Source organism: Bubalus bubalis, chromosome 23 (genome assembly GCF_019923935.1).
Source record: "Bubalus bubalis isolate 160015118507 breed Murrah chromosome 23, NDDB_SH_1, whole genome shotgun sequence".
In the NCBI taxonomy this organism is placed as follows: domain Eukaryota; kingdom Metazoa; phylum Chordata; class Mammalia; order Artiodactyla; family Bovidae; genus Bubalus; species Bubalus bubalis.
In genome coordinates, this window is record NC_059179.1 from 14,106,824 (window position 1) to 14,132,003 (window position 25,180).

The window sequence follows — 25,180 nt, forward strand, 5'->3', positions numbered from 1 at the left end:
AATGTTAAAATTCTATTCTCTGCATAACAAATGAAGACAGACAGGTTTTAGACTGTCCTAAGTGCCCAGTGAAGCCTCTGTCCAGAATTAAGAAAAGATCAATTCAAACAAATCCTATAGATGCTCAGTAAAATATATTCTGGAGATCAAGGTGTCCCTATACAAGTCCTTTAAGAGGCCCAAGAACATTATCTATTTGAAAACTACTTAGCCTATATAAGGCTCTTCAAGAACTTATAGCTGTGTTAAAGCAAACTTCTAAAATAGTTACAGACCATGGCTAAGTTACTGAAACCTAGGCCAGTCCTAACTTGCCTTTGTTCCCAACCCACTCTGCATACCACTGCAAAATTAATCCCCCTAAATCACTGTTACCTTGACTTGAGAATTTTTAGTAATAATTAAAAGCTAATATCAATGGAGTTCTTAACTATGTGCCAACATTGTCCTGAACAATTTAAATGGATTTTCTCATTTAATCCTCCCCATAACTCAGTGAGGTAGTTTCTGTAATTCTCCTGAAGATGAGGAAACTGTGGCTTCTTCAGTAACCCACCCAAAACTGCTGAGCCCCTGAGTGGCAATGCTAAGATTCAAATGTAGGTTTGAGCTGAGGCTCTCAACCACATGGTATTTCTGCAGAGACACCACTGGCCTAGTAATCACTTAGGGGGACAACTACAAGGCACATGCACCAGAATTTCCAGGGTAAATTCTCTGATTCATAGCAGGTTTGGGAACCACCACAAGTTAACTCTCCATTTCCTACAGAATGTCTAAACTCCTCTTCCCAGAGACTTCTAGGATAAAGGCAAAATTCCTTAAATTGGCTTATAAAGCTCTTCAGAGTCTGTCACTTGACTGACCTTTCTGGTCCCATTTTGCCCCAAGCCCCCTTTTTGTTTCCATTTCTATTCTTTATCACAAGACTCTTCCTTCTCAGGGTATTTGCACAAGCTGTTCCTTGGTCTGTGATGCTCTTCCTTCCTCCCTTTGTTCGATTAACTCTTGCTCTTCCTCAGGCTTTAGCATGATGGGCACTTTCTGAGAAAAAAATTTCTGATCACCCTGTTTAGGTCAAAATCCTAGCTATTATCTCTAATAACATCACATACTACATTTGCAAACTAAAAACTGTCTTTACATGATTCTCTCTCTTTCCCTCGATAAAGAGTAAACTCTACAAAGGTAGGAACTGTGCTTGTTTTTCTCAGAATTGTACCTCCAGCGCCTGGCTTAGTTGTTGTTGTTTAGTTGCTAAGTCATGTCTTACTCTTTGTGACCCCATGGACTATAGTCCGACAGGCTCCGCTGTCCGGGGGATCAGGCAAGAATACTGGAGTGGGTTGCTATGTCTTTGTCCAGTAGTATCTTCAGTACCTGGATTAGTGCCTGTCACATAAATATTGCTTGTTCAAAAAATACTTGTCAAAAGAATTAATGGCTTCAAGGCCTTTTAACTGGAGAAGGCAACGGCACCCCACTCCAGTACTCTTGCCTGGAAAATCCCATGGGTGGAGGAGCCTGGTGGGCTGCAGTCCGTGGGGTTGTGAAGAGTCGGACACGACTGAGTGACTTCACTTTCACTTTTCACTTTCATGTATTGGAGAAGGAAATGGCAACCCACTCCAGTGTTCTTGCCTGGAGAATCCCAGGGACGGAGGAGCCTGGTGGGCTGCCATCTATGGGGTCGCACTGAGTCGGACACGACTGAAGTGACTTAGCAGCAGGCCTTTTAACTATTCCATACTTAACCAACCAACCATATTTTTCACTCTTGCTCAACAGAGATGTACAGTGCCATTTACAGAGGTTAATTCCTCTCCACATCTTTTCATCCTTATCTAAACCCAAAATCCTTTTCCACCTCTCTACCTATCTAATTCCTCCTCTTGCTACAAGGTAGAGCCTAAATTTCCCTTGTTTCACAAAGTTCTCTAATTCACCAACCCACAACAGTGTCTTCTAAACTGCTACCTCACTTTGTATTTCTAGGCCACTCACTTGGCACTTCATCATACACTGCCATGTATCCTCATGTAGTATTTCACATGTAAGTGGTCTGGTTACTTTTTTAAACATAAGTATCGTTAGGTAGTTTGTATGTTCTCTGTGGTTGTTCAGTCATCTAGTCGTGTCCGACTCTTTGTGACCCTATGGACTGAAGCACACCAGGCCTCCCTGTCCCTCACCATCTCCTGAAGTTTGCCCAAATTCATGTCCATTGCATCAGTGATGACATCCAGCCATCTCATTCTCTGATGCCCTCTTTTCCTTCTCCCCTCAATCTTTCCCAGCATCAGGGTCTTTCCCAATGAGTGGGCTCTTTGCATCAGGTAGCCAAAATCCTGGAGCCTCAGCCTCAGCGTCAGTCCTTCCAATGAGTATTCAGGGTTGATTTCCCATAATATTGACTGGTTTGGTCTCCTTGTTGTCCAAGGGACTCTCAGAAGTCTTCTCCAGCACCACAGTTTGAAGGCATCAATTCTTTGGTGCTTTGCCTTCTTTACGGTCCAGCTCTCACAACTGCATATGACCACTTGGAAGACCACAGCCTTGACTATATGGACCTTTGTCAGCAAAGTAATGTCTCTGCTTTTCAACACATTGTCTAGGTTTGTCATAGCTTTCCTTTGCTCTTAAAGGGTAGTCATTGGTTAATTTGTGACTAGAGTACCCAAGCACATCATAAATACTCTGTAAATGCCTGCTAAATAAATTAATGAATAATATTCTGTAACCTGCAATGTGGATTCAACCTGCAGTTTATCAGCAAATTTGGCAATTGACAATTCTCCTTGGAGGACGCCTGAATATTTTATATTATTTCTTTGGAATATCTCTAGGATCCCTTGGCAGACAGTTCAAAACAAGTGTCAGGTGAGAACATTAAAGTAATATACTACTTTAAATTTCCTGTAGTTCTATACTCAGGTATTTCTAAATCCATTACAAAATTATTAATACATTTCATAACTCTTTAGGATAACTCTATTCTGATTTTGAAGAAAAAGTTCTTAATTGCTTAGATTTTGAAGAAAAAGTTCTTAATTGCTTAGATCTCAGTTTGACCCCCTCCAAATAAAAAGTTGAAATGCACTTACCTATTTTACATAGAGTTAAAGATTTATGGTAAATGATATTTAACCAAGAGATTAATAGCATGAACACAAAAATATTTTCCTCAGTGTTATGTTTTAAAATAGAAATTAATCTACTGAAAATATTTAAAGATTCTCCCAACCTTGGAGGATTAGGATCGATAATGTAGAGTTATCCTAAAGAGTTATGAAATGTATTAATAATTTTGTAATGGATTTAGAAATACCTGAGTATAGAACTACAGGAAATTTAAAGTAGTATATTACTTTAATGTTCTCACCTGACACTTGTTTTGAACTGTCTGCCAAGGGATCCTAGAGATATTCCAAAGAAATAATATAAAATATTCAGGTGTCCTCCAAGGAGAATTGTCAATTGCCAAATTTGCTGATAAACTGCAGGTTGAATCCACATTGCAGGTTACAGAATATTATGATTCCAGTTATTCTAACTTAAAAATCCTAAAGCCAAGGAAAATAAAGTTGACAAACAGTGGGGCTAATGGCAAAGAATCTGCCTGCCAATGCCGGAGATGCACAAGACCCAAGAGACAGAGGTTCGATCCGTGCGATGGGAAGATACCCTGGAGTAGGAAATGGCAACCCACTCCAGTATTCTTGCCTGGAAAATTTTAAGGACAGAAGAGCCTGATGGGCCATAGTCCATGGGATTGTAAAAGAGTTGGACATAACTTAGCAACCAAACAACAACAATTTACATACTATAAAATTAACTCATATTAAAATTTTTAAGTCTATTTACAGATTTGTGTCACCATCACCAGAATCTAAATTTGTTTGATATTATTTTTGCAATATAATTTACAAAGCTGTATAGTCATCACCACTCTAACCCTGGAACATTTTCATCAACCCCAAAAGAAACATCATGCCCTTTAGCAATCTCTCTCCATTTCTCTCCAGCCCCTCCAGCTTTTGGCAACCACTAATCTACTTTGTCTCAATGAATTTATTCTTAACATTTAATATACATGGAATCATACAATATGTGGTGTTTCGTGACTAGCTCCTTTCACTTAATATGTTTTCAAGATTTATCCATATTGTCACATGTATTAGAATTTCATTCCTTGTTGTCAGCTAATAACATTTTGGGCATGCATGTGTACATGCTCAGTCCCTTCAGTCATGTCCGACTGTTTGCAACCCTACGGATTGTAGCTCCCCCCAGGTTCCTCTGTCCATGGGATTCTCCAGGCAAGAATAATGAAGTAGGTTGCCATTTCCTTCTCCAGTGGATCATCCGGACTCAGGTATCAAAACTGTGTCTCCTGCATTGCAGGCGTATTTACTGTACAGGCGGATTTACTAGTTTATCCATTCATCAGTTGATGGATACTTGGGTTGTTTCCACTTTTTGGCTACTAGGAATAATGCTGCTATGAATGTTGGCATACAAGTCTTGGTGTAGATATATATCTTTATTCCTCTTGGGTAGATACCAAGGAGTGGGATTACTAGGTCAGGTGCTAATTGCTTCATTTTTCCCTAATCAGTCTTAAAGTGAGTAACAAAGTTTTTTTCCTATTTCAAAGGATTTTGAGACAGCCAGGAAGCAGAATTTTCATGAAAATGCTAATATAATTTTTTAAAAAAGGATAATCTACACACCACTTTCCTAGCAATAGAACTATACCACATTACTTTCCAGTTTGAAGTTCAAACAGAAATTCTAAGATGAGATGAAAATTCCTTTTAATGTAAGTCATAAAATTAAATGGAGTCTGCTCTAACCTATGTAATCAATATGCTAGAATAAAATTCTGTTTTTTGAGCAGAATGTATGTATCCATCTCCTTCTGGCTGACAATTGCTTTAACAGATAAACACACAGTAAAAGAAGACTTACTCAGTAGGAGTAGTAATAAATAGGAATTTGAAATCTCAAATGCCTTAATAAATTACTTATTTCCCTCCCCTGTCATGGGCCTGCTTCTCATTTAATGAGAAAAGGGTAAAGCATTAATTATAATTAGTCATGTAAATTCCCAAAGTCTTTCATAAAAGCATCTTTCAGAAATCAGAGGCCAAATAACTTCTGGTCACATGTTATTTTTATTTTTCTTCCTGGCGATGTACACTCTAGTTCAAATATATTCAGGAAGCAGACTGTAAGCAAGAAATTAAAAGCTGATTGCAAAATTCTGCGTAAAAATTAAAAGAGCTTTAAAAACACATTTTAATGTAAAGAAAAATCAAACATCTTGCGGCAGAAATTAGGCATAATCAGGGGAAAACTACCAAACGTTCTACCAATCATAGCACTAGAGAACGCCACAGGTCGTCCAAAAGACGCCTTCCTTTTAGCCAACAGTTCTTTTCCTCCCGCCAAAGCTGCCCCTAGAGCGTCAGAGAGTAACTCAATGAGCGATTTATGATTTTTTCCTTTTGATCTCTCTCCACACACATCCACCTGCTTGAAGGTGTCAAGGCGACTAGAACTGGTTAACACTGACCAGCAGCAGACAGAGAAACAAACACCCCTGACAACCCACAGCTGAGTAAGCAAGAGCTGTTTATTCACGACCATGTTCCATTTGGAGACTATCGGCGAGCCCTTGAAAGCCCAGGCACATTTTAGAAGGTTCCTAGAGAGGGAGGGAATAATCTTCCCCCGACACACACGCACACACACCCCACCCCTCTCCCCCCGCCCTGAGAAAGATACACTGGTTTGGGTGGGAACCATCTGGTCAAGGCAGCCCCTGCCCTCCCGACCCCTCAGGAATAACCTCACGCACTAGAGCATCCGACCCCTTGCGGGGGTTGTGTAACTCCCCAAAATGGGCTCAGACGCCGCAGAGGCTGGCCGCAGCGCTGAGGGCTTCCGAAGACGCTTTCTGCCACTCCCACCCCCGCCACGGCCCACCCTGACGCCGTGGCCGGGACTGGAGACCCTGACGAGAAATGGCCCTTTAGATCCCACCCCTCACCTGGCTCGGTCCCACCTGAGCACCAGAGCTGAGAGAAAACAGGCAGGGAGAGCTGACCTTGATGCTACTGACAGTGGAGCGGCACATCCTGCTGCTTCCTGGAAAGCGGCCCGCAGGACATTTTTCCCCCTGGAGGAAGGAAACGGGGAGGGCGCCGGCCGGGCGGCGGCAGGCGCTGCGGCGGTGGTCCGGGCGGGCTGTGCAGCCTCTAGTGGGGACAGTCCGAGGACTACATCTCCCAGGCTGCTCTGGGCCGCCTTGCGTCGTGACCCCAGCGCGCACGGAGGCGGTGACTCTTACCTCACAGAGGTAGCTCCTCCGCCGGCAGCAACTCGGCGCCCGCGGTCCATGGACCGGAACCCCGGGCCGACGGGCAGGAACCCCGGCCGCGATCGCCGTCTCCCCGCCCTAGGCTCCTCCTCCTCGCTCCCCACCGCCTCCTCCGGACGCCCGCGGGCCGCGCACCGCCACCGCCGGGTTCGCGGAGCCGCCCCGGGAAGCTGGGTGGCGGGTTCGCGGCTGCCGCCGGACTGAGGCCTACTCCGCCGCCTCTCAGTGCTATTGTCCTGGGCCCGGCCCTGACCGGGCTCACCGGAGAGGCGAGTTCGCCGGCTCCGCCGAAGATGCCGGACCAAGCCCTACAGCAGATGCTGGACAGGTACGGGCAGCCTTTGGGGAGGACGCGAGCCGCTGACCCTTGTTCCGGCCCTGCCGCGCCCGGCCTCGGGGCTCTTCGGAGCGGAGCCCGGCGTGCCGAGAGGAGTTCTACGGCCTGGGGGCCGGGCGAGGGGCCGAAAGTTTGGAGTCCGTACTTGCGGGAGGACGGAGCGGGCGGCCTGAGTGCGTAGACTTAAAGCGAAACTTAGTTAAGGAGTGGCGTCTAGTTTCGTCGGGACGCCTTTGCGAAGTGAGAGGGGCTTGTATGAACCCAGAGAATTAGTTTTCTTTTTCTCACTCTCCTCCTCCCCTCCCCCCAAACTGTGTTGTAACGTGTTTGTCCGAGATGTCACTGGCAAGAAGAGCCGAACTAATTTTCTGAGTGATCCTCCTCCAATTTTAACTGTTTCCAAAAGCCAAGGAAAAATAAGCATTCGTTTGGAAAGCTTCATAGGCAAACTTCCTTCCTCCGCATCCCCAAACCCAAACTATAAGGTCAAGAGTATAAGCAAAGGACTTCAACGATCAGACCAGAGTAGAGGTTATGGGAAACAGACATATAATTTAGCGTATTTTACCTGAACAAATAATTTCGCGTAGTTTACCATGCGTTGAGTTCCCTGAGAAAGTTTCATCCTGTGGGGGCTCCGGTGGGTAAAACTTTCTGTGAAATCGGCTGCAGAGCCCTCTGCTGTTGAAATTCTAGTCTCTGGGTTCTACCACGAGTTTCTGGAGACCCTTACTCCACAATTTCCACTAAGGACATAACTTCCTGGCAACGCCACTGCTATTGGCTCATGTATGTTTTCGTTGCCTACAACTCTCAGTAGACCACTGGCCACCCAGTTCAGCGTGTGGTATAGCTCTATACTGAGAACAAATCCAACTGGAAAGTGTTAAATGAAGAGGCTCCCTTAAATGAAATTATACCCAATGAAATTATGCTTGGATCACACCCAGAACACAAATCACTCGAGTACCTCTTCTTCCAGAGTGACAGACATTTCCTTTGGAGCTTAGAATTTTGAGACGTCTAAGTTGATAGAAATCATGGTACTGACTTTTTTCAGTTGGGGTGGCCCGGTGATTAATCCAGCCCTTGTTCTAGGAGAGCATTCAGGTCAAGTTGTATTGACTACTCCCTTTTTTAATAAGTAGTTTACAAGCTCCTGGAAGGTAGAAGTCATTATTTCAATTTCTACAACCCCCTGTACAAAGTAAGTCATCAGTAAATACTTTTATGAACAAATGCATGAACTTTTTTGTCATTCTTCACAGTTGTGTAGTGGTCTAATAATTTACCATACTTGCAAATTACGCAGGACAACTGAAGTATGCCCCGAGGAGACCATTTTCTGCCACTGCCAATTCCAATCAGAGACCCTATTTTGGTGCTGGATATTTCGTAATTAATTTTTACCCCCTCTGAGGGCCTGCTGCTTTCACTTTTATGTAGTTGACTTTTGTGTCCAAAAGCTGATCTGGCTTTCATACACTCTTTGGAGATTTCCATAAAAGTAAAAAACCCAAGGAGTGCCAGCAAGACGTTTACAATTGTCTCAACAGAAACTTGGAAATTCTGGCAGCATATACTGAAACAGGTGACTATAATACTGGCTTCGCTCATCTTCTCTGCCTTTTTGACATATCTCTTAAGATGATATTCAAAGGTCATTTTGCAACCTGGCCCCTTGTTGGAATCACCTGAGGAGTATTTTAACATATGGATGGATGCCTGACTCTGCCCACGACCAATTAGTTCACAGATTTCTGGAGAATAGGGCCTGAGCATGGGTATTTTCAAAAGCTTTTCAGACGTTTGTTGTGGTTGAAAATCACTTTTAAAGGGTTTTGGTTTGTTTTTGTTTTTTTTTTTTTTTTTTTTGGTAGTGCCACATGGCTTGAGGGATCTTAGTTCCCCAACTAGGGATTGAATCTGGGCTTCCTGCAGTGGAAGCAGATTCCTAACCACTGGACCACCAGGGAATTCCCACAACCCTAAACCCTAAGTGATTATTTCATCATAAGGGATAGTACTTTTTAGTGAGGTAAGCTTGGACAGAAATCTTGAAATTCTCGTTTTGCCACTTACTGGCTATATGACTTTGCATTTAAATTCTGAGGTTCTACATCATCTTTTAAAAAATTGTAATGTCCTACCTTACAGGACTGTATAAATGAGAACAAATATAAGTACTTTGTTGTTGTTCTTGTACAGTCTCTCTGTATAAGTACTTTATACAACAATAAAATGCTATTCGTATGTTCGGCACACAGAAGGTACTTAAGATTCTGGTGTAACTGGGGTTTCCCTGGTGGTGCAGTGATTGGGAGTTTGCCTTCCAACGCAGGGGACGTGTGTTTGATCTCTGTTGGGGAAACTTAAGATCCCACATGCCGCAGGGCAACAAAGCCTGAATGCCGGAACTAGTGAGAAGCCTGTGTGCATTGGGCTAAGACCCAATGCAGCCAAATAAGTCAATATTTAAAAAAAAAAATTCTAATGTAACCAATCAATTAGCAATTTACACACACACACCCCTCGCCCATCTCCTTTCTGTTTACTATCATCTTAATCTGGGCTATCCCCCCTGCAAGTTGAACACAAAGATACTTGATGGGTTCTTTTGAGGAATACTGACAAGTTCAAGAGACTAAAATATGTCAACCTGTTAGGACCCAGAATTCTTGCTTGAATTTGGCTCCCTCCTAGCTTGGTCTTTGTGTGGCAATTTTTGAGCGACAGAATTTACTTCAGAAACTTGCCTTTATGTTTATTTCTTCAGTACAAGTTCTATCCTTGAGAAGATTAAGGAAATGTATATAACATATATTGTTTCGCTTCTGGGTTAAGATTAGGTATATTTTAATAGTTTATTAAATTTGTATTCATTGAATTGATTTGATAAATATTGATCCATTTGCCCAGTACCATTCTAAGCCCTCAGTATATGGTGGTAGTGAACATAAGCAGAAATGCTCGTGTGGAGCTTTAATTCTAGTGAGGTTTGTGTTCCACAAATGTCAAATAAGATAAAGATTATATTTACAAATATGATGGTATGTTCAGTTTATACATTCAGTCTGTCACGGTTTTTTAATTAATAGCAGCTTACTAAGAGCTGAAGTTCAATTGCTTGTCCTTTGTGAATAAGTAAATCTAGTTTAGCAATTGTTTATCTTAATAACTTTTATTCTTGCCATATTTGCAGCTGGAAAGAGTATATATAGATATATATTTTGATTCCTTTTATTTTTATAAACAGTAAGCAGCTGTTTTATGTAAATTTATCATTTGAACCCTTTAAATTGAGAGTGGTGGAAAGGGGGTGGTTTTCTAATGTCATGAATGACTGGGGGTCACAAATCATTGCCCTGAAATTATAACCATTCATAAATTCAAACCCTTTATATCAGGCTCTCTGAATCTTATTTTCTCTTCCTTCCCTTCATTGCCATACTTTTTTAAGAAGTCTGTTATGCCTATTCTGTCACCATTATACTTTCTCATTTTCTCTTTTACTTCTCAAAATGAGGATTAAATGTATAGAGAATACAAAGAATACTATAAACAAACTGCAGGAATGGACCTCAGGTTTAAAGCCTGGTGAGAGATGCTTCTGGAAACTTGACTTTTGTGTACCCCTTTCATGTTGAACACTTAGGAATTTGTTGAGGTTGTTTTGCATCACTTAATTGCACAAGGAGAGTAGGCAAGGAACGGAGTCAGTGTCCCCAGAACAGTCAGATGGGAAGAACAATGGAAGAATAATCCGCTCCCCAGAGGCCTCCTGCAGTAGCAAGTGAGTTAGAACCCCCTCTCACAGGATGTTACCGACCACATGGACATGCCTTTAGAGGTTGTAGATGTCTTCAGAGGACTGAGCTGTATATTCCTTCTGAGTTATAAACCGTCTCGAGCTTCCACTAAAGCAGCTTCTCATTCTCTTTGGCATCTTTCCTCAATCATATTACAATGCCATTTTGACATTTACAGAACAATACCTGGAGTTAAGAACCATTAGCAATTAGTTGTATTTGCTTCCCTCTCTATATAAAAGCAGAAACATTACAGATAAAGTCCCCTTTGGCCATTATCCCCCAGTCCCATATCTTCTCCCATCCCCAGTCCACTATCATAAGTGGGTTTATGTTTTTCCAGTCTTTGTGTAATGCTTTTATATATACTATATGTAATTCACAGTTCTGTTTTTGTTTCTAAAATTTAAATATATCAGTCTACAATTTACTTTTTTAAATACTGAGTTCTGTGATATTCAGCAATTAAAGAGTGTACATATAGAATCTATTGTATTAACATACTACTTGTAGCATGAGTATGGATACTCGTAGTATGGATCATAGAAAAAGTAAGAGAGTTCCAGAAAAACATCTGTTTCTGCTTTATTGACTATGCCAAAGCCTTTGACTGTCTGGATCACAATAAACTGGAAAATTCTGAAAGAGATAGGAATACCAGACCACCTGACCTGCCTCCTAAGAAACCTGTATACAAGTCAGGAAGCAACAGTTAGAACTGGACACGGAACAACAGACTGGTTCCAAATAGCAAAAGGAGTACGTCAGGCTGTATAGTGTCACCCTGCTTATTTAACATATATGCAGAGTATATCATGAGAAATGCTGGGCTGGAAGAAGCACAAGCTGGAATCAAGATTGCTGGGAGAAATATCAATAACGTCAGATATGCAGATGACACCACCCTTATGGCAGAAAGTGAAGAAGAACTAAAGAGCCTCTTGATGAAAGTGAAAGAGGAGAGTGAAAAAGTGGACTTAAAGCTCAACATTCAGAAAACTAAGATCATGGCATTCGTTCCCATCACTTCATGGCAAATAGATGGGGAAACAGTGAGAGACTTTATTTTTTGGGGCTCCAGAATCACTGCAGATGGTGACTGCAGCCATGAAATTAAAAGACACTTACTCCTTGAAAGAAAAGTTATGACCAACCTAGACAGCATATTAAAAAGCAGAGACATTGCTTTACCAACGAAGGTCTGTCTAGTCACGGCTATGGTTTTTCCAGTAGTCATGTATGGATGTGAGAGTTGGACTATAAAGAAAGCTGAGCACCGAAGAATTGACGCTTTTGAACTGTGGTATTGGAGAAGACTCTTGAGAGCCCCTTGGACTGCAAGGAGATCCAACCAGTCCAACCTAAAGGAAATCAGTCCTGAATGTTCATTGGAAGGACTCATGTTGAAGCTGAAACTCCAATACTTTGGCCACCTGATACGAGGAACTGACTCATGTGAAAAGACCCTGATGCTGGGAAAGATTGAAGGTGGGAGGAAAAGGGGACGACAGAGGATGAGATGGTTGGATGGCATCACTGACTCTGTGGACATGAGTTTGAGTAAACTCCAGGAGTTGGGAGGTCTGGCGTGCTGCAGTCCATTGGGTCGCAAAGAGTCAGACATGACTGAGCAACTGAACTGAACTACTGTAGTAACATTTAGATTCTTAATACCTCGTTATAATTTGACTTTCATCCACCTTTCTTATCCATAGCTCTACTAAAAGTATATTAAATGTTACTAATAATTTCTTAATCAGTAAACCTAATGACTTTTTTTCTTTGTCCTCATGTCCTTGACATATATGTAATGAAGCTGAAACTGGTGACCTCCACTCCCTAACTTGAAAGTGTGTTCTAGTCTACTACATTATTTGTGTCTTACTTTTTCCCCCTCTTACATGTCACCTTATCCTTACTCTCTTCAATCACTTAAGTATGGTTCAATTCTCAGCACTTATTCTTCGAAAAGTACACATAGTTTTATCACTTACTATCTCACTTTCAGCTTTGAGTGACTCCCAAATGTATGTTTTTATTCTTGACCTCTTTCCCACATTTTAGTGTCTGCTTTCCAGCTGCCCAGTAGACATTTCCATTTGTGTATACATAGTATTACTAGTGTCTTCACCTGTCTAAAACTAAACAACTGCTATTTCCCTGCTTTTTACTTATCTTGACTTCCCAATTTCTGGCCCATTCTTCTAATCCACCAGCCGTAAAACCTACATCTTTTTTTTGCTTTTTGCTTTTGTCCCCCTCTAAATCCACCTGCTTATCAAATACTATAGATTCTTTTTTATCAGACTCCAGTTTTTCTCTTCCAGTTTGACTTACAGAGTGGTACCAGAATTGGCCAGAGCACAAATATAATCATGTCATTCCCATGCTTTAAAACATGCCAGTCTCTACATTACCAATAGGATAAATTCTAAACTTTCAAGACTTTGTGAAGAGACTTAGCTCTATTAATCCAATCCAGCCCTAACCTGCTTTAACCATACTCTTCTGCACTTCATTGTCCTCTGAATATATCCTGCTGTACATCTTATTTTTTGCTTTAGAGTCCTTCCTCCCTTTTGACACCTGGCTGACTCTGAACCATCTTTAGAATTCAGCTCAAATATCACTTTGAAGCACTGTACATCTCCTTCAGGCAGTGAGTTACTTCTTCCAAAATTTCCATAGAATCTCTATTTCAATAAAATTCATTATAGTACATCACTCTGAATTGTAATTTTTTTTAATGCATCAATCCCGTGTCTCAGAGCCTTTATCACTGCCACCATGCACATTCAAGTGGGAGTTCACTGAGAACAGAAACTGTTCCATTTCTTGAGAAGGGGAATATACATTGGCAACACTGTTGAATCACGCTGTCTTTTCACTACGTATGGCATATCAGTGCTTAGAATAATCTTGCTGAAGCACCATTTTTAAAATATCGCATTCGTTCAAAACCTGTATTTTTTTAATTGCTTACTAAGCTTAAGTTCAAAAGTTTTTAACTTGGCCTTCAAGACCCTACATAGTCTATGCTCTCTATTATGTTTAAGACACAGAGTACATTGCTGGCACTAGCTGCCTTCTTAAAGCTCTGCTTCTGTTTAAAAGTGAGTACGTGAGTATACATCTTTTGCCCAGGCCAGCTTGATATGCACAGTGTCCTGTATTCTTTTCAGCATCTTGTCTTTCAAAATTCTACTCACTCTTCAAGATCCAGTTTAGTTTCTGCCTCATTTATAAAGCTTTTCTGACTATATCAGCCAGAAATATTTCCCACTCTTCTCCAGACTCTTGTAGTAGCAGTTCTTTACATACCATATATACATACATGCCTCCCAGCTCCTTATATGCCATAGTTATAAGATGTGAGGTGGTAACATTTATATGGCACATTAGGGTACACTGGAAGAGGTTTAGATTTCTAGTGAAAGCTCCTTATGGCTGCTTAAAAGTACCCTAGCAAAAATGAAACACATAATGACTTGCACTAACTATAATTTCCTTAAAAATGAGAAATGGAAAATTTTCTCAGAATACACTATCCGTAAGGCAGCATGGTGCAGTGAAAAAAGCTGATTTTTTTTTTAATGGCATATAATTTATAAAAATCTGATGTTTTAGAGTTGAGGCCTAGGTTGCATTCATGCCTTTCTATTTAACCATGAAGCCTTGGGCAGGCTGTTTAACCTTTCTGGGCTTTTGTTTCCTTATTTAAGGGGGGAAATAATTATGTTTGCAGACTTTATGAAGATCAGAGATAAAGAGCATGGCATGAGTATATGCTCAATAAATGATTGCTTTCACTGTGGTATATTTCTCTTCCCCTCTTTCATAATGTATTAATAATTGTGGTAGCTCTTTGATAAATTCAGATACTTTTAACTTCCATTCCACTTGGGTGGACAGACATATAAAGGGGTTTTTAGCCTTGATGGTATAGTTTTTGCTTAAGAATACATGGGATGTGATACTTTTAATCCTGAGACAAAGCAAGCAGTTTGCAGTTTTTTTCCATTGTTAAATTTAGGCATTCCTTGCATTAACCAGAGCATGGTTCACTAAACATGTTTTGAATTAAGAACATGTTCTCTTTCCTTAAAACACTCATGCAAATACATTGGTAAGGCACCATGTATAATACAACAATAACAATTCAAAGCCTGTTTCATTGCTCTCACTCCTGTATTCTGGAACTCTTCTGTTCTGCTACCCTCCATTTTTTATCAAAGTAATCTCTAGGGCAGATTTTCCAAATCTTTCTGATAATCCAAGATAAACACCTGCAGTCTAAATCTGCAAAGATAGACTTTACTGTCAGCTGTTTTATTAGATAACCATTCTAGTTAATTTATGTGCCAGTGAAAAAAGATTCTATTGATAAATAAAGTTTGCTCCCCTTTTTTCCCCATCTACTTTTTAAATAATTAACCATATAAACTGGTTTAGTCACATATGAACCCTATGAGGTAGGTTACCTTTGTCATCCATCCTTTCCCAACTGGTTTGTAATATCTAGCTTTATTTTAAAACTTTTCTGCTCCAACTACATTCGTTTTCTCATGGTCCATGGCCATATGCTCATTTCTGTCTCTAAGCATGGTTATGCTGTTATTCTTACTTCAGATAGCCTTACTCTTTTCATTCCCTAATTGTCATCTCAATTGTAGTTCTGCCTTTTCATGAAACATTCTCAGCTATTTCATCCTGTGTTTCTTATGGTCATCATCACATTTCTGTATTAGCTGGACACTTAATGTTCTGTGTGGCTGTTTTTATGTGATTGTTCTATGCATATATTTGTTCCTTAACTAGACTGTAAGTTCCTTAAATGTATTTCTTCTGACATCAAATAGTGAACATACTTAGTACATTCAAGTTAATCTCAGAGAAATCTTGAATACACTTAGATTTAAGACAAACTAGATATGTATTTCTCAAACTGTTCATAAGTTTTGCTATCAAGAAGGATTTACAATTGGAAAATGTTTGAATTTAAATTTAAAATCACATAGAATTAACTTTTTTTTTTTAAATAGAGAGAGGCATGTTATGCAGATCAGTGATATTACCAGTACCAATAAGGCCATACATTTATTTTAAGGAATAAGTAATAGACTTTAGATTGTCTACTTTAGTTCTTTCTCATGTCTTCATAGTATAATAGTGATTTGTTCTTTGATCTCTGAACCAGTTGTGATAATTCCTAGACCTTTTTTTAGTCTGTAAACCAATGAGCCTCAGCTTGGCTGGCAGAAAGGTGTGGAAGTATTATAAATTGTGAGTGTAAATTGCTGATATCAGCAAGCAAGTAGCATTTACAAAACATAGTGGAAGAAAAAGAAGGATGGAAGAAAGTGAATTATGGATTTGAATGAATGTCTTATGCAATGGTGTTGGCCTACTGAAAAACTAAAGAATGATTAGGAATCCAGGACTTTCCCACTGAATACCAGGATGCCAGGCAGATCTACTTTATGAGCTAATTTAGGTAAGAAAATGCCTCCATAAAATCTAGGCATAGTTATAAAGTTGATAGCATCTTTCTTGTCTATCCGTGCCATTATTGCTACTGTTCAATTGGTGCTTATATATATGCCAGGCAATTAAGCTGTTTCAAGATCACTTGTTTAATCCTTTACAATAGAGAATCTTTTTTTAATTTACTTTATTGAAGTATAGTTAATTTACAATGTTGTGTTAATTTCTGATGTTCAGCAGAGTGACTGAGCCACACACCAACATACAGTGTCCTTATTCTTCTCTGCTCTGGCTTATCACAGAGTACTGAACATAGTTCCCCATCCTATACAGTAGGATCTTACTGCTTATCCTTTCTGAATATATATCAGTTTGCATCTGCTAGTCCCAGACTCCTGATGCATCCCTCCCCACTTGGCAACCACAAGTCTGTTCTCTATGTCTGTGAGTCTGTTTCTACTTTTTTTATAGGTAAATTCATTTGTGTCATTTTAGATTCCACACGTAAGTGATGCTGTTATGGTATTTGTCTATCTCTTTCTGACTTACTTAGTATGATCATCTCGGTCCATCCATGTTGCTGCAAATGGTATTATTTCATTTTTTATGGCTGAATAGTATTCATTAGATAACCATACTAGTCAATTTATGTGCCAGTGAGAAACTATTCTGTTGGGTGTGGGGGTGTGTGTGTGTGTGTGTGTCCGTGTACATGTGTGCACATACCACATCTTCATCCATTCATCTGTCAGTAGACATTTATGTTATTTCCATGTCTTGGCTATTGTAAATAGTGCTGCTTATGAACATAAGGGTACATGTATCTTTTTTGAATTATGGTTTTGTCAGGATACATACCCAGGAGTGGGATTCCTGGATCATACGTCAACTCTGTTCTTAGTTTTTTGCAGACCCTCTATACTGTTTTCCATAGTGGCTGCACCAGTTTAATTCCCACCAACAGAGTAGGGGAGGTTCTACCATAGGGAATTTTAACATAAAACCTTTTTTTATCCTGAGAACTACTTTGGAAGTTTAGTTATGCATATGAGTTCCTTCTCAGAATGTTTTGAAAGAGTAAAACAAAATAGGTAGGTCAGAAATGAACCAATTATGTAGAAACACACCTGAAAAATATTAAAAATCTGATATAGTAATAGGAGCTTTAACACAAATGCAAGATCTATTATTGGTGACTCTGATAATTAATTTCAGATTAGTGATGGGTTAAATGTTATTTGGGGATCTGGACAGCTATAATATGAAAATTACTGGTCACTGTGCTAATTTCTAATTGCTGTACTGCTAATATTACTATGATTTACTTAGATTCATAATTGAAAGAAAATTGAATATCATTCAGTGATTAGTGAAAATGTTAAAAATGTAATTTTTTCCCCATCCAAATTTACTAACCCCATAAATTTTATGTGGACCCCAGATTAAGAACCCCCTGACTTAAAGAAGTTCTGAAAGAGATTGTCATTAAACCTAAAATAAGCAGTAAGTAGGGAATTTGGACTCAAACAATCTGGCTCCAAAGCCCAAATTCTTTAACCAGTTAGAATATCCTGAACTCACAAAATCTTTTTCCCAAATTTAGCTAGCTTTTTTCCTTTAGAATAAAAAAAGATCTGAAGCATTTTGTTTACTATTTAAATTAAAAACCAAATAGCTTAAAAGTGTTTACATTGAATGTAAAATCAGATTTAATTTGTATATTATGGTGAGTTGAGAAAATTGACAAAGGGAAGAAATATGGAAAAAGGAAGAATGGCCAAAGCAGAGCTTCTCAAACTTTAGGTCTCACAATCAATCACCTGAAGGGTTTGTTAAAATACAACATTGATGACTCCTCAAAAAGTTAAAAATAGAAATACTATATGATTTAACAATTTCACTTCTGGGTATATATCCAAAAAAAATTAAAAACAGGATCACAAAGAAATATTTGTACACCCAGGTTCATAACAGCATTATTCACAATAACTAAACCTGGAAGCAGCCCTAGTATCTATGACTGAGATGAGCAAATGTGGTATGTATACATACAATAGAATAGTATTCAGCCTCAAAAAGGAAAGATAATCTGCAATATTATCTGCTACAATGTGGATGAACCTGGAAGACATAAAAAGACAAATACTGGATGATTCCACTTGTGTGAGGTTCTTAGACTAGTCAGTTATAAAGACAGAAAATATAAGGGTAACTGTCAGGGGCTTGGGGAGTTTAATAAGAACAGAATTTGTTTTACCAGATGAAAAGAGTTATATGGGGATGGGTGGTGGTAATGGTAGCATAACCTGTAAATGTGTTTAATACCACTGAATTGTGCACTTAAAGGTAGTTAAGATGGAAATTTTATATGTTCTACCACAATCAAAAAAGAAAAATAATTTTTGAAGAAATTTAAAATAAAACAATTTTTTAAATGTAATGTTGGGTCCCATTAGAGTTTCTGATTCTGCAGGTCTGTGGTGGGACCTGAAAATCTGCGTTTCTAGCAAGTTCTCAGATGATGCTTGTACATCACACTGATCGCTGCTTTCTGAGAGATGGAGGATTAAAGAGAACAAGGGTAGGAAATGACTCAAAGAGAAGCTCTTAATTAGAGTTTTGTCAGAAATTACAACCTCTCCTTGGGTGTGGACTTGAAAGGTTTTTGGCTTCTTCTTTTGAAATGGCAAATAGCCAGTTCTCGCTTTTTTTTTAATCATTAAAATCCAATGCTCAAATTTATTAAGATAATAATGGGGGAGGGGGGTAGGGAGGAGAGGAGGTGTGCCTCAGAGCAGTTGTTCTTACTTTTAAGGGTATTAAAATTGCCATCCCATAAATTATAACATTAAAATATAACTTAAAGTAGAATTATAGTTAAATTGATCCTACAGTGGAAATATTATAGTGCTGTCAGTAAGAGTTTTTAATTTCAAAGTGTTTGGTTTTATCTTTGTTGGCTGTTTCTATCTAAGAAATGACCTGATCTAATAGCCAGAATCAGGAGCGTATTTTTGCTCTGTGTGAGAAACAGAAAAATTTGCACAACTCAGAGTACTTGGCAGTGGAAATCAAATTTATTTAAGTCTTTCCTGCTCAAGTCTGGTCAGTAGGAAATAAAGCCATTGACAGAAATACCTGTGTGTTATTATAAAAGCTGTTTAGGAATTCACATCATATAATTGTTCAGGGCTATCTCTTTATTTCCAATTTCTCACAGTCTATAACAAGATTGTTTGGGTTACACCTGAAAGATCTGCCCCAAACAGGTTAAACCAGGAAAAAAAAAAAAAACAACCTATGGGTTTATGTAAGTGAACAGTGCAAGGGTATATTTAGCTTTAAGCACAGCTTGATCCATGTCTCAGACAGTCATCAGTTTCTATCTTTTCGCTTCCTCTGGGTTCTTTAGGCTCCACGTTGTGGCTTTCCTGGCAGCAAAGCCTCACACTCTCATTTAGCTCCTCATTTTTCCTGCCTTCAAGCCCAGTGGAAAAGAAAGTCTGTGTACCAACTTTCCCAGCAAAAATTCTGAAGTTCACTCTAATAAAACCAGCTTTATGGGCCCAAACTCGTCACTGTAATCTAGGATGTGGGATACTCCCCTTAAACCAATCTAAGGACTACTCTTCCTGGAGCTGGGGGTGTGGGACTAACTGCCTAAATAAACCGCACACATGGCTGATGCTGGAGGGAAGAGTGGTTTTCCTTAAAAAGTGTGGGATACTTTTTGCTCCTAAAAAAGAGAAATCATGCTGTACATTAAACCACAAATTTCTACTCTCCTAAGATCTTGAGGAACTATAAACCCATCATTTTCAGGCAACCTCTTTTCTCCTTAAATGGAAGAAGGAAAGGAATTGGGGAATAAATAGCTGAAATAGATTGCATCAAGGAGGGAGTAGGGTATAGGGAAGCAAAGAGTGAAACCATAATTATAAAACCTTCTTAGGTGATATTCCTGGTCAGACTATTATAAGTTTTTTTTTAGTGAAGGAAGAAAAGATTTCTATACCATATTGTTCCCTCCCCTCATTTCCACCCCTAAAGACTAATAACTTTCTTATAGGCTGTCTGCCCATGTGACCATTTTTATACTCTTTAAGTTAATTTCCCACATACCTGGCCCTTATTTCACAGACTAATGTTCTTTCCATATCATGTAGGTTAAACTCATAAACCTATTAAGGTGGTATATCAGTTAATAAATTATTTAGAACTTAACATTTTCTGTACTGTTATTTATATTAAAAATATGTAGTCATCAGAAGCTATTATTTCTACCTTAAGTCCAATAATTATCCCTTTCACACAGTTTGCTTTCTGCAGTCTCTTTACTTTTTTTTAACCTGCCATTTTTCTGTACTAGCGGTTCCCAAACTTTATTTAATATCACATCACCTCGAGGGTTTGTTAAAACACAGATTTCTAGGCCCTCTTCCTCTTGAGTTTCTTATTTACTAGGTCTGGAGTAGAGCCAGAGAATTCGCAGGTTTCCTAGTGGTTCTGAACTGCTGGTCTCAGAGAACTTTGTTTTGAGAATCCCTATGATAAAATCACTTACCCCTGCAAATTTCTACAGTCACGCCTTCCTGAAGCCTTCTCTGGTCTATCCAGATTGATCCTTCCTTCTTCTTAAAATAGGGAAGGTTATACCTGTGGTAATTTCACTGGAACTTTAAGTATCTTAAATCTACTAGATGTAGCCCAAATTAAATTACAGAGTTTTCCAGATAGGTACAATCTTCCATTTATTTTGTTTATGCAGCTTCATGGAACCAGTGAAACTACATGGAGTCAGTGAATGCACAGTGTATGTTACTGGCACTTTCTTTAGTTTTCAGCTGCTTGCTTGTTTTGTACTATTAAGTTATAAGTCTTCATTTCATACTTATTTGCATCTAAATTATAATTTTTAGATGCAGTAATTTGGTGGTATTATTATAAGTTTACATATTGTGGGCAATACTATTTGATCTCAGATGACCATCATCGGACGTAATGTTAAGTGATTAGAATAAATGGAAAATGTGTGTGGTAAGTTGGTAGATGTTGAAAATCAGCAAACCTTTTGGGCATATTGTTATCAATAAGGGTTCTTTTTTTAAATATCCCCTCTATAGGATAATTTCAGTTAACCTCTAATGAGCATTAGCTTAAAAATCCAAATTTTTAAGCTGTATACTATCACTATGAATTAAACAATGTACCTAATAAGTTCACTGTAAATCATTGTTCAACGATCTTATCTACCATAGCCGTAAAATTAGAAAAAAATCCAGAAGTGCCTCTTTTAAATGTCACCTGAGTACCTTCTAAAAAGTAAAACTGTAAATGTGTTTAGGGGTGAAGTGCACTAATGTCTGAAACTTTGAAATGCATCAAAAAATAAGATTGGTGAAAGAATATGTAGCAAAATGATAGAATCTGGGTGTTAGGAATATGGGTATTCACCAGTTTTTCATTTTTTTTTTTTAAGTTTGAAATTTTTCATATTACTTGAGGGGGGTGGTGGTACAGAAATAGGCTTATTCTTATTCAGAATTTGTAGGGATTATAGCTATACAACGGAGAAGGCAATGGCACCCCACTCCAGTACTCTTGCCTGGAAAATCCCATGGCTGGAGGAGCCTGGTAGGCTGCAGTCCATGGGGTCGCGAAGAGTCGGACACGACTGAGCGACTTCACTTTCACTTTTCACTTTCATGCATTTGAGGAGGAAATGGCAGCCCACTCCAGTGTTCTTGCCTGGAGAATCCCAGGGACGGGGGAACCTGGTGGGCTGCCATCTATGGGGTCGCACAGAGTCGGACACGACTGAAGTGACTTAGCATAGCGTAGCATAGCATATTATATTGATGTATGAAACTTCCATTTAAATAAATGTTAAAACACATAAATATAGGCAGTTTCATTTGGTTCAGCCTAATTAATACTTTTACATTTTGTTTTTTCCTGATGACTGGAAATTGGCTTAATTTAAGATTCAGTTTAATTTAGCTACGTATGTGTTCCATCATTGATATGAAAAACTTACAAGAACCTAGAAGTCTAGTTTCTAGATATTTCTGCCTATATTTTGTTACCAAAATAATACATTTCATTCCGTCAGCAATATACAAATATATTTACAAAATTACCTTGGTTATGGGGAAATATATATCCTAATACCACAAATAACTGGCCTATTTGCTCTATACTTATCAACTGAAATTCTATGAAAAAAACTAGGTTGAAACCCAGTCAAATCACAGGTAGTAGTGATGGTTGGACAGCAGTGTAAATGACTTAGTGCTACTGAATTGTAGTCTTAAAAATGGTTTAAGTATTCAGTTTTATGTTGTGTATATTTTACCATAATAAAGTTAAAAAAAATGAACTGAAGGAGGAGACATTTCTGTTTAACCATAAGATAGCACGAGGGCCCAGACAGCTTGGCTGAGGTGAGTCAGAGGGTCAAGCATGCTCAAACAAATGCTACCCCACTCCAGTTTTACCTAGGTAGGTCATGTGAAATCTGACTGGTTTTGAAAGCTAAGTAAAAACATAATTTTGGATATTGTTACCATGTATTCAGTTCAGTTTTTTCCCCCTATTCTAAGAAGTCTTAATTGGTGCATGTGATTAAAATTCATGTTGATCTACAAAGACTGGAGACTTATCTACAGTACCTGACTATATAAGTCTTTCCCACTGAGCATAGTTAAGCTAGTTGTTGTAACAGAAGCCAACTTATCTAATTAAGTGAAAAGTGCACAGTAGGTGACAAGCTTTAATTAGCAGTTGTTTTCCTCTTGTGCAGTGGTAGTAGAAGGGAGTGAATGATGTCATTGAGTTAAATTGTAATATTTGCCCTAATGGAAATAGATGTCAAAACTTGTGTTAATTGGGAGGAAAAAATAAGGAATTGCAACCTAATTCCACAAGAACAAATTAGAGTTCATGAAGTACCCTTAAGAGCAAAATGGGAAAAAGTTTAAAAATTAACCATCTCAATAAAGATTCTTTTTATAATATAGGCATCCCAGACTTGAGACTTCTAGGTTTCAAATATAATAAATATAATTTAATTCCCAGAAAAAAAGGAAAGCCACTCATACCTATAATGGAAACATGTAAGCCCAAATGTATCATCTTACTATCCAAAAACAATTTATCCTGATGTCTTCATCTATTCTTTCCTTTGTGCTTTTAAATTTAATCATCTTACTCTCTTATAGTCATACTTTACCAGAAAGAGAAATGACTGGGTTTTTTCTCTATCTCTGGTGAAAATTGAATGAGACCATATGTGAAATCATTTGTGTAATACTTCTGTTCTCCAAGTTCAAGAGGTTAAGAGATTAATGTTGTTGAAATGGGAGATACACTGAATTTCACATATTCCTGTACTTACCACTCCTCAAGAATTATTAGGTCTTATAAAAGCAGCTTGAGGATTGTCTCTGCATTCTGGTTCAGTAGAGAAGGTGAAAATTTTCTAGAAAGATTGAGGAAGTTATGTAAAAACAAAATTCAGAAAACACAAGACTCTGCAGAACATAAGAGAGTGAAGTCACTCAGTCGTGTCCAACTCTTTGCGACCCTGTGGACTGTAGCCCCCCAGGTTCCTCCATCCATGGCATTCTCCAGGCAAGAGCACTGGAGTGGGTTGCCATTTCCTTCTCCAGGGGAATCTTCCCGACCCAGGGATCCAACCCAGGTCTCCCACATTGCAGGCAAATGCTTTAACCTCTGAGCCACCAGGGAAGCCCACAAGGAAAAAACAGAAAAAAGGAGAAGCTACTCTACTGGAAATGTGTTGGTTATTTTTCCCCTCAGTCTTTTAATATAGAATTAAAGGTTCTATAATATAACATAGTAGGTTCATCCCATTAAGTGGAGCTGCAGTGAAGAGGAGGCTGGAGTGTTAATGATAATATCATTGTTTTCTCTCTTAATTTACAGAAGTTGCTGGGTGTGTTTTGCCACTGATGAAGATGATAGAACAGCTGAATGGGTGAGACCATGCAGATGCAGAGGATCTACAAAATGGGTTCACCAGGCTTGTCTACAGCGCTGGGTGGATGAAAAACAAAGAGGAAACAGTACAGCCAGAGTGGCATGTCCTCAGTGCAATGCTGAATACTTAATAGTTTTTCCAAAGTTGGGTAAGAAGATCCCTAAAACCAACACAGATATATATATATATCGTGTTCTTACATTGTATGTGACTCTTTAAGATCCTAGGTTTGTCTTTAAGTAATTCATCTCTTTGCTTTTTTGTGAGTTTCTCTATTCCATTTCTGTTTTATATCTAAATGTCAGATATTTATTTGTTTTGCTAACAGTTTACCTTATCCTTAATATATTCCCAAATTATCCATTTGTGTATTAAATGTTTTCATTTGGTTGACGGATAAAGAACTTGGATATCTAATTATGTAGATAAAATCAAGTAACACAACTATAATAAAAAGCTAAGGAGCCTCATTCTCTGGAAACCAATAGTGTGGGAGAAAGAAAACAATAGTTGTTCTAATACTTACTCTTCTTAATTTTTATATTAAGGAATAAAAGTAAGGACATTAAATATTTAATAAAATGCAGTGTTAAATTCATCTTTGGAATCCAATTTATATGGCTGTCTTTCGTGAAAACTACTTTCCTTTTTCTGTGAATTGGCTGGCAAGAAATAACCAATAGTCTTTGAGAATGAGGCTAGAGTTGAAATAAGTGTAGCAGAATGTTTAAAGGAAGCTATAACTAACACTGATATTTAGTTAGCATGTTTCAATACAGCCATGTGATTATGAACTGGTGTCATTCTCTCTGGTGGTTATGCTGTGCCATATAATAAAAATGTTATTAAACATTTTTAATATCATCCTTGACTACAATCAAGAAGTGTTTGAAAGCAGTTTGGTTTTTCGGAAGGTCCGAAGGAAAAAATGACTTTGTGGAGGAATGTTTCAAGGAGAAATTGGAAATTATTAGATATGTTATTTTTTTCTAGGTGCTATACATATTGAAATCAGACCCTTTTTTTTTAATGCAGCTATATAAATGCAGATGATGAAGTGCTTTTCTAATGTGAGAAGATTAATAATAAGGGCAATCAAAGTATCCATAGTTGTCTATATTTCTCTAACATAATGCATAGGAAGAAGTGATAGTTTTCTATGA

The 25,180-nt window shown here is 38.6% G+C and overlaps 2 protein-coding genes across 3 annotated transcripts in view; one reads left to right on the plus strand and one right to left on the minus strand.

The window, feature by feature from the left end:
- Positions 1-6,481, minus strand: part of CPEB3 (cytoplasmic polyadenylation element binding protein 3) — a 202,131-nt gene extending 195,650 nt beyond the window's left edge. The window contains exon 1 of one of the 2 annotated variants that reach the window (XM_025273915.3): positions 6,356-6,481. The gene's annotated coding sequence lies outside the window, so the exon portion shown is untranslated. Of the gene's footprint in view, positions 1-6,112; positions 6,302-6,355 lie in introns of those variants that run through there. The other variant, XM_006073697.4, reaches the window with a different exon arrangement.
- Positions 6,482-6,512: 31 nt separating this feature from the next.
- MARCHF5 (membrane associated ring-CH-type finger 5) overlaps positions 6,513-25,180 on the plus strand; it is a 52,977-nt gene continuing 34,309 nt past the window's right edge. Inside the window, exons 1-2 of the mRNA XM_006073694.4 lie at positions 6,513-6,713; positions 23,963-24,165. Of these exons, the coding sequence (XP_006073756.1) occupies positions 6,679-6,713; positions 23,963-24,165 (238 nt within the window). The 5' untranslated portion in view covers positions 6,513-6,678. The remainder of the gene's footprint in view (positions 6,714-23,962; positions 24,166-25,180) is intronic.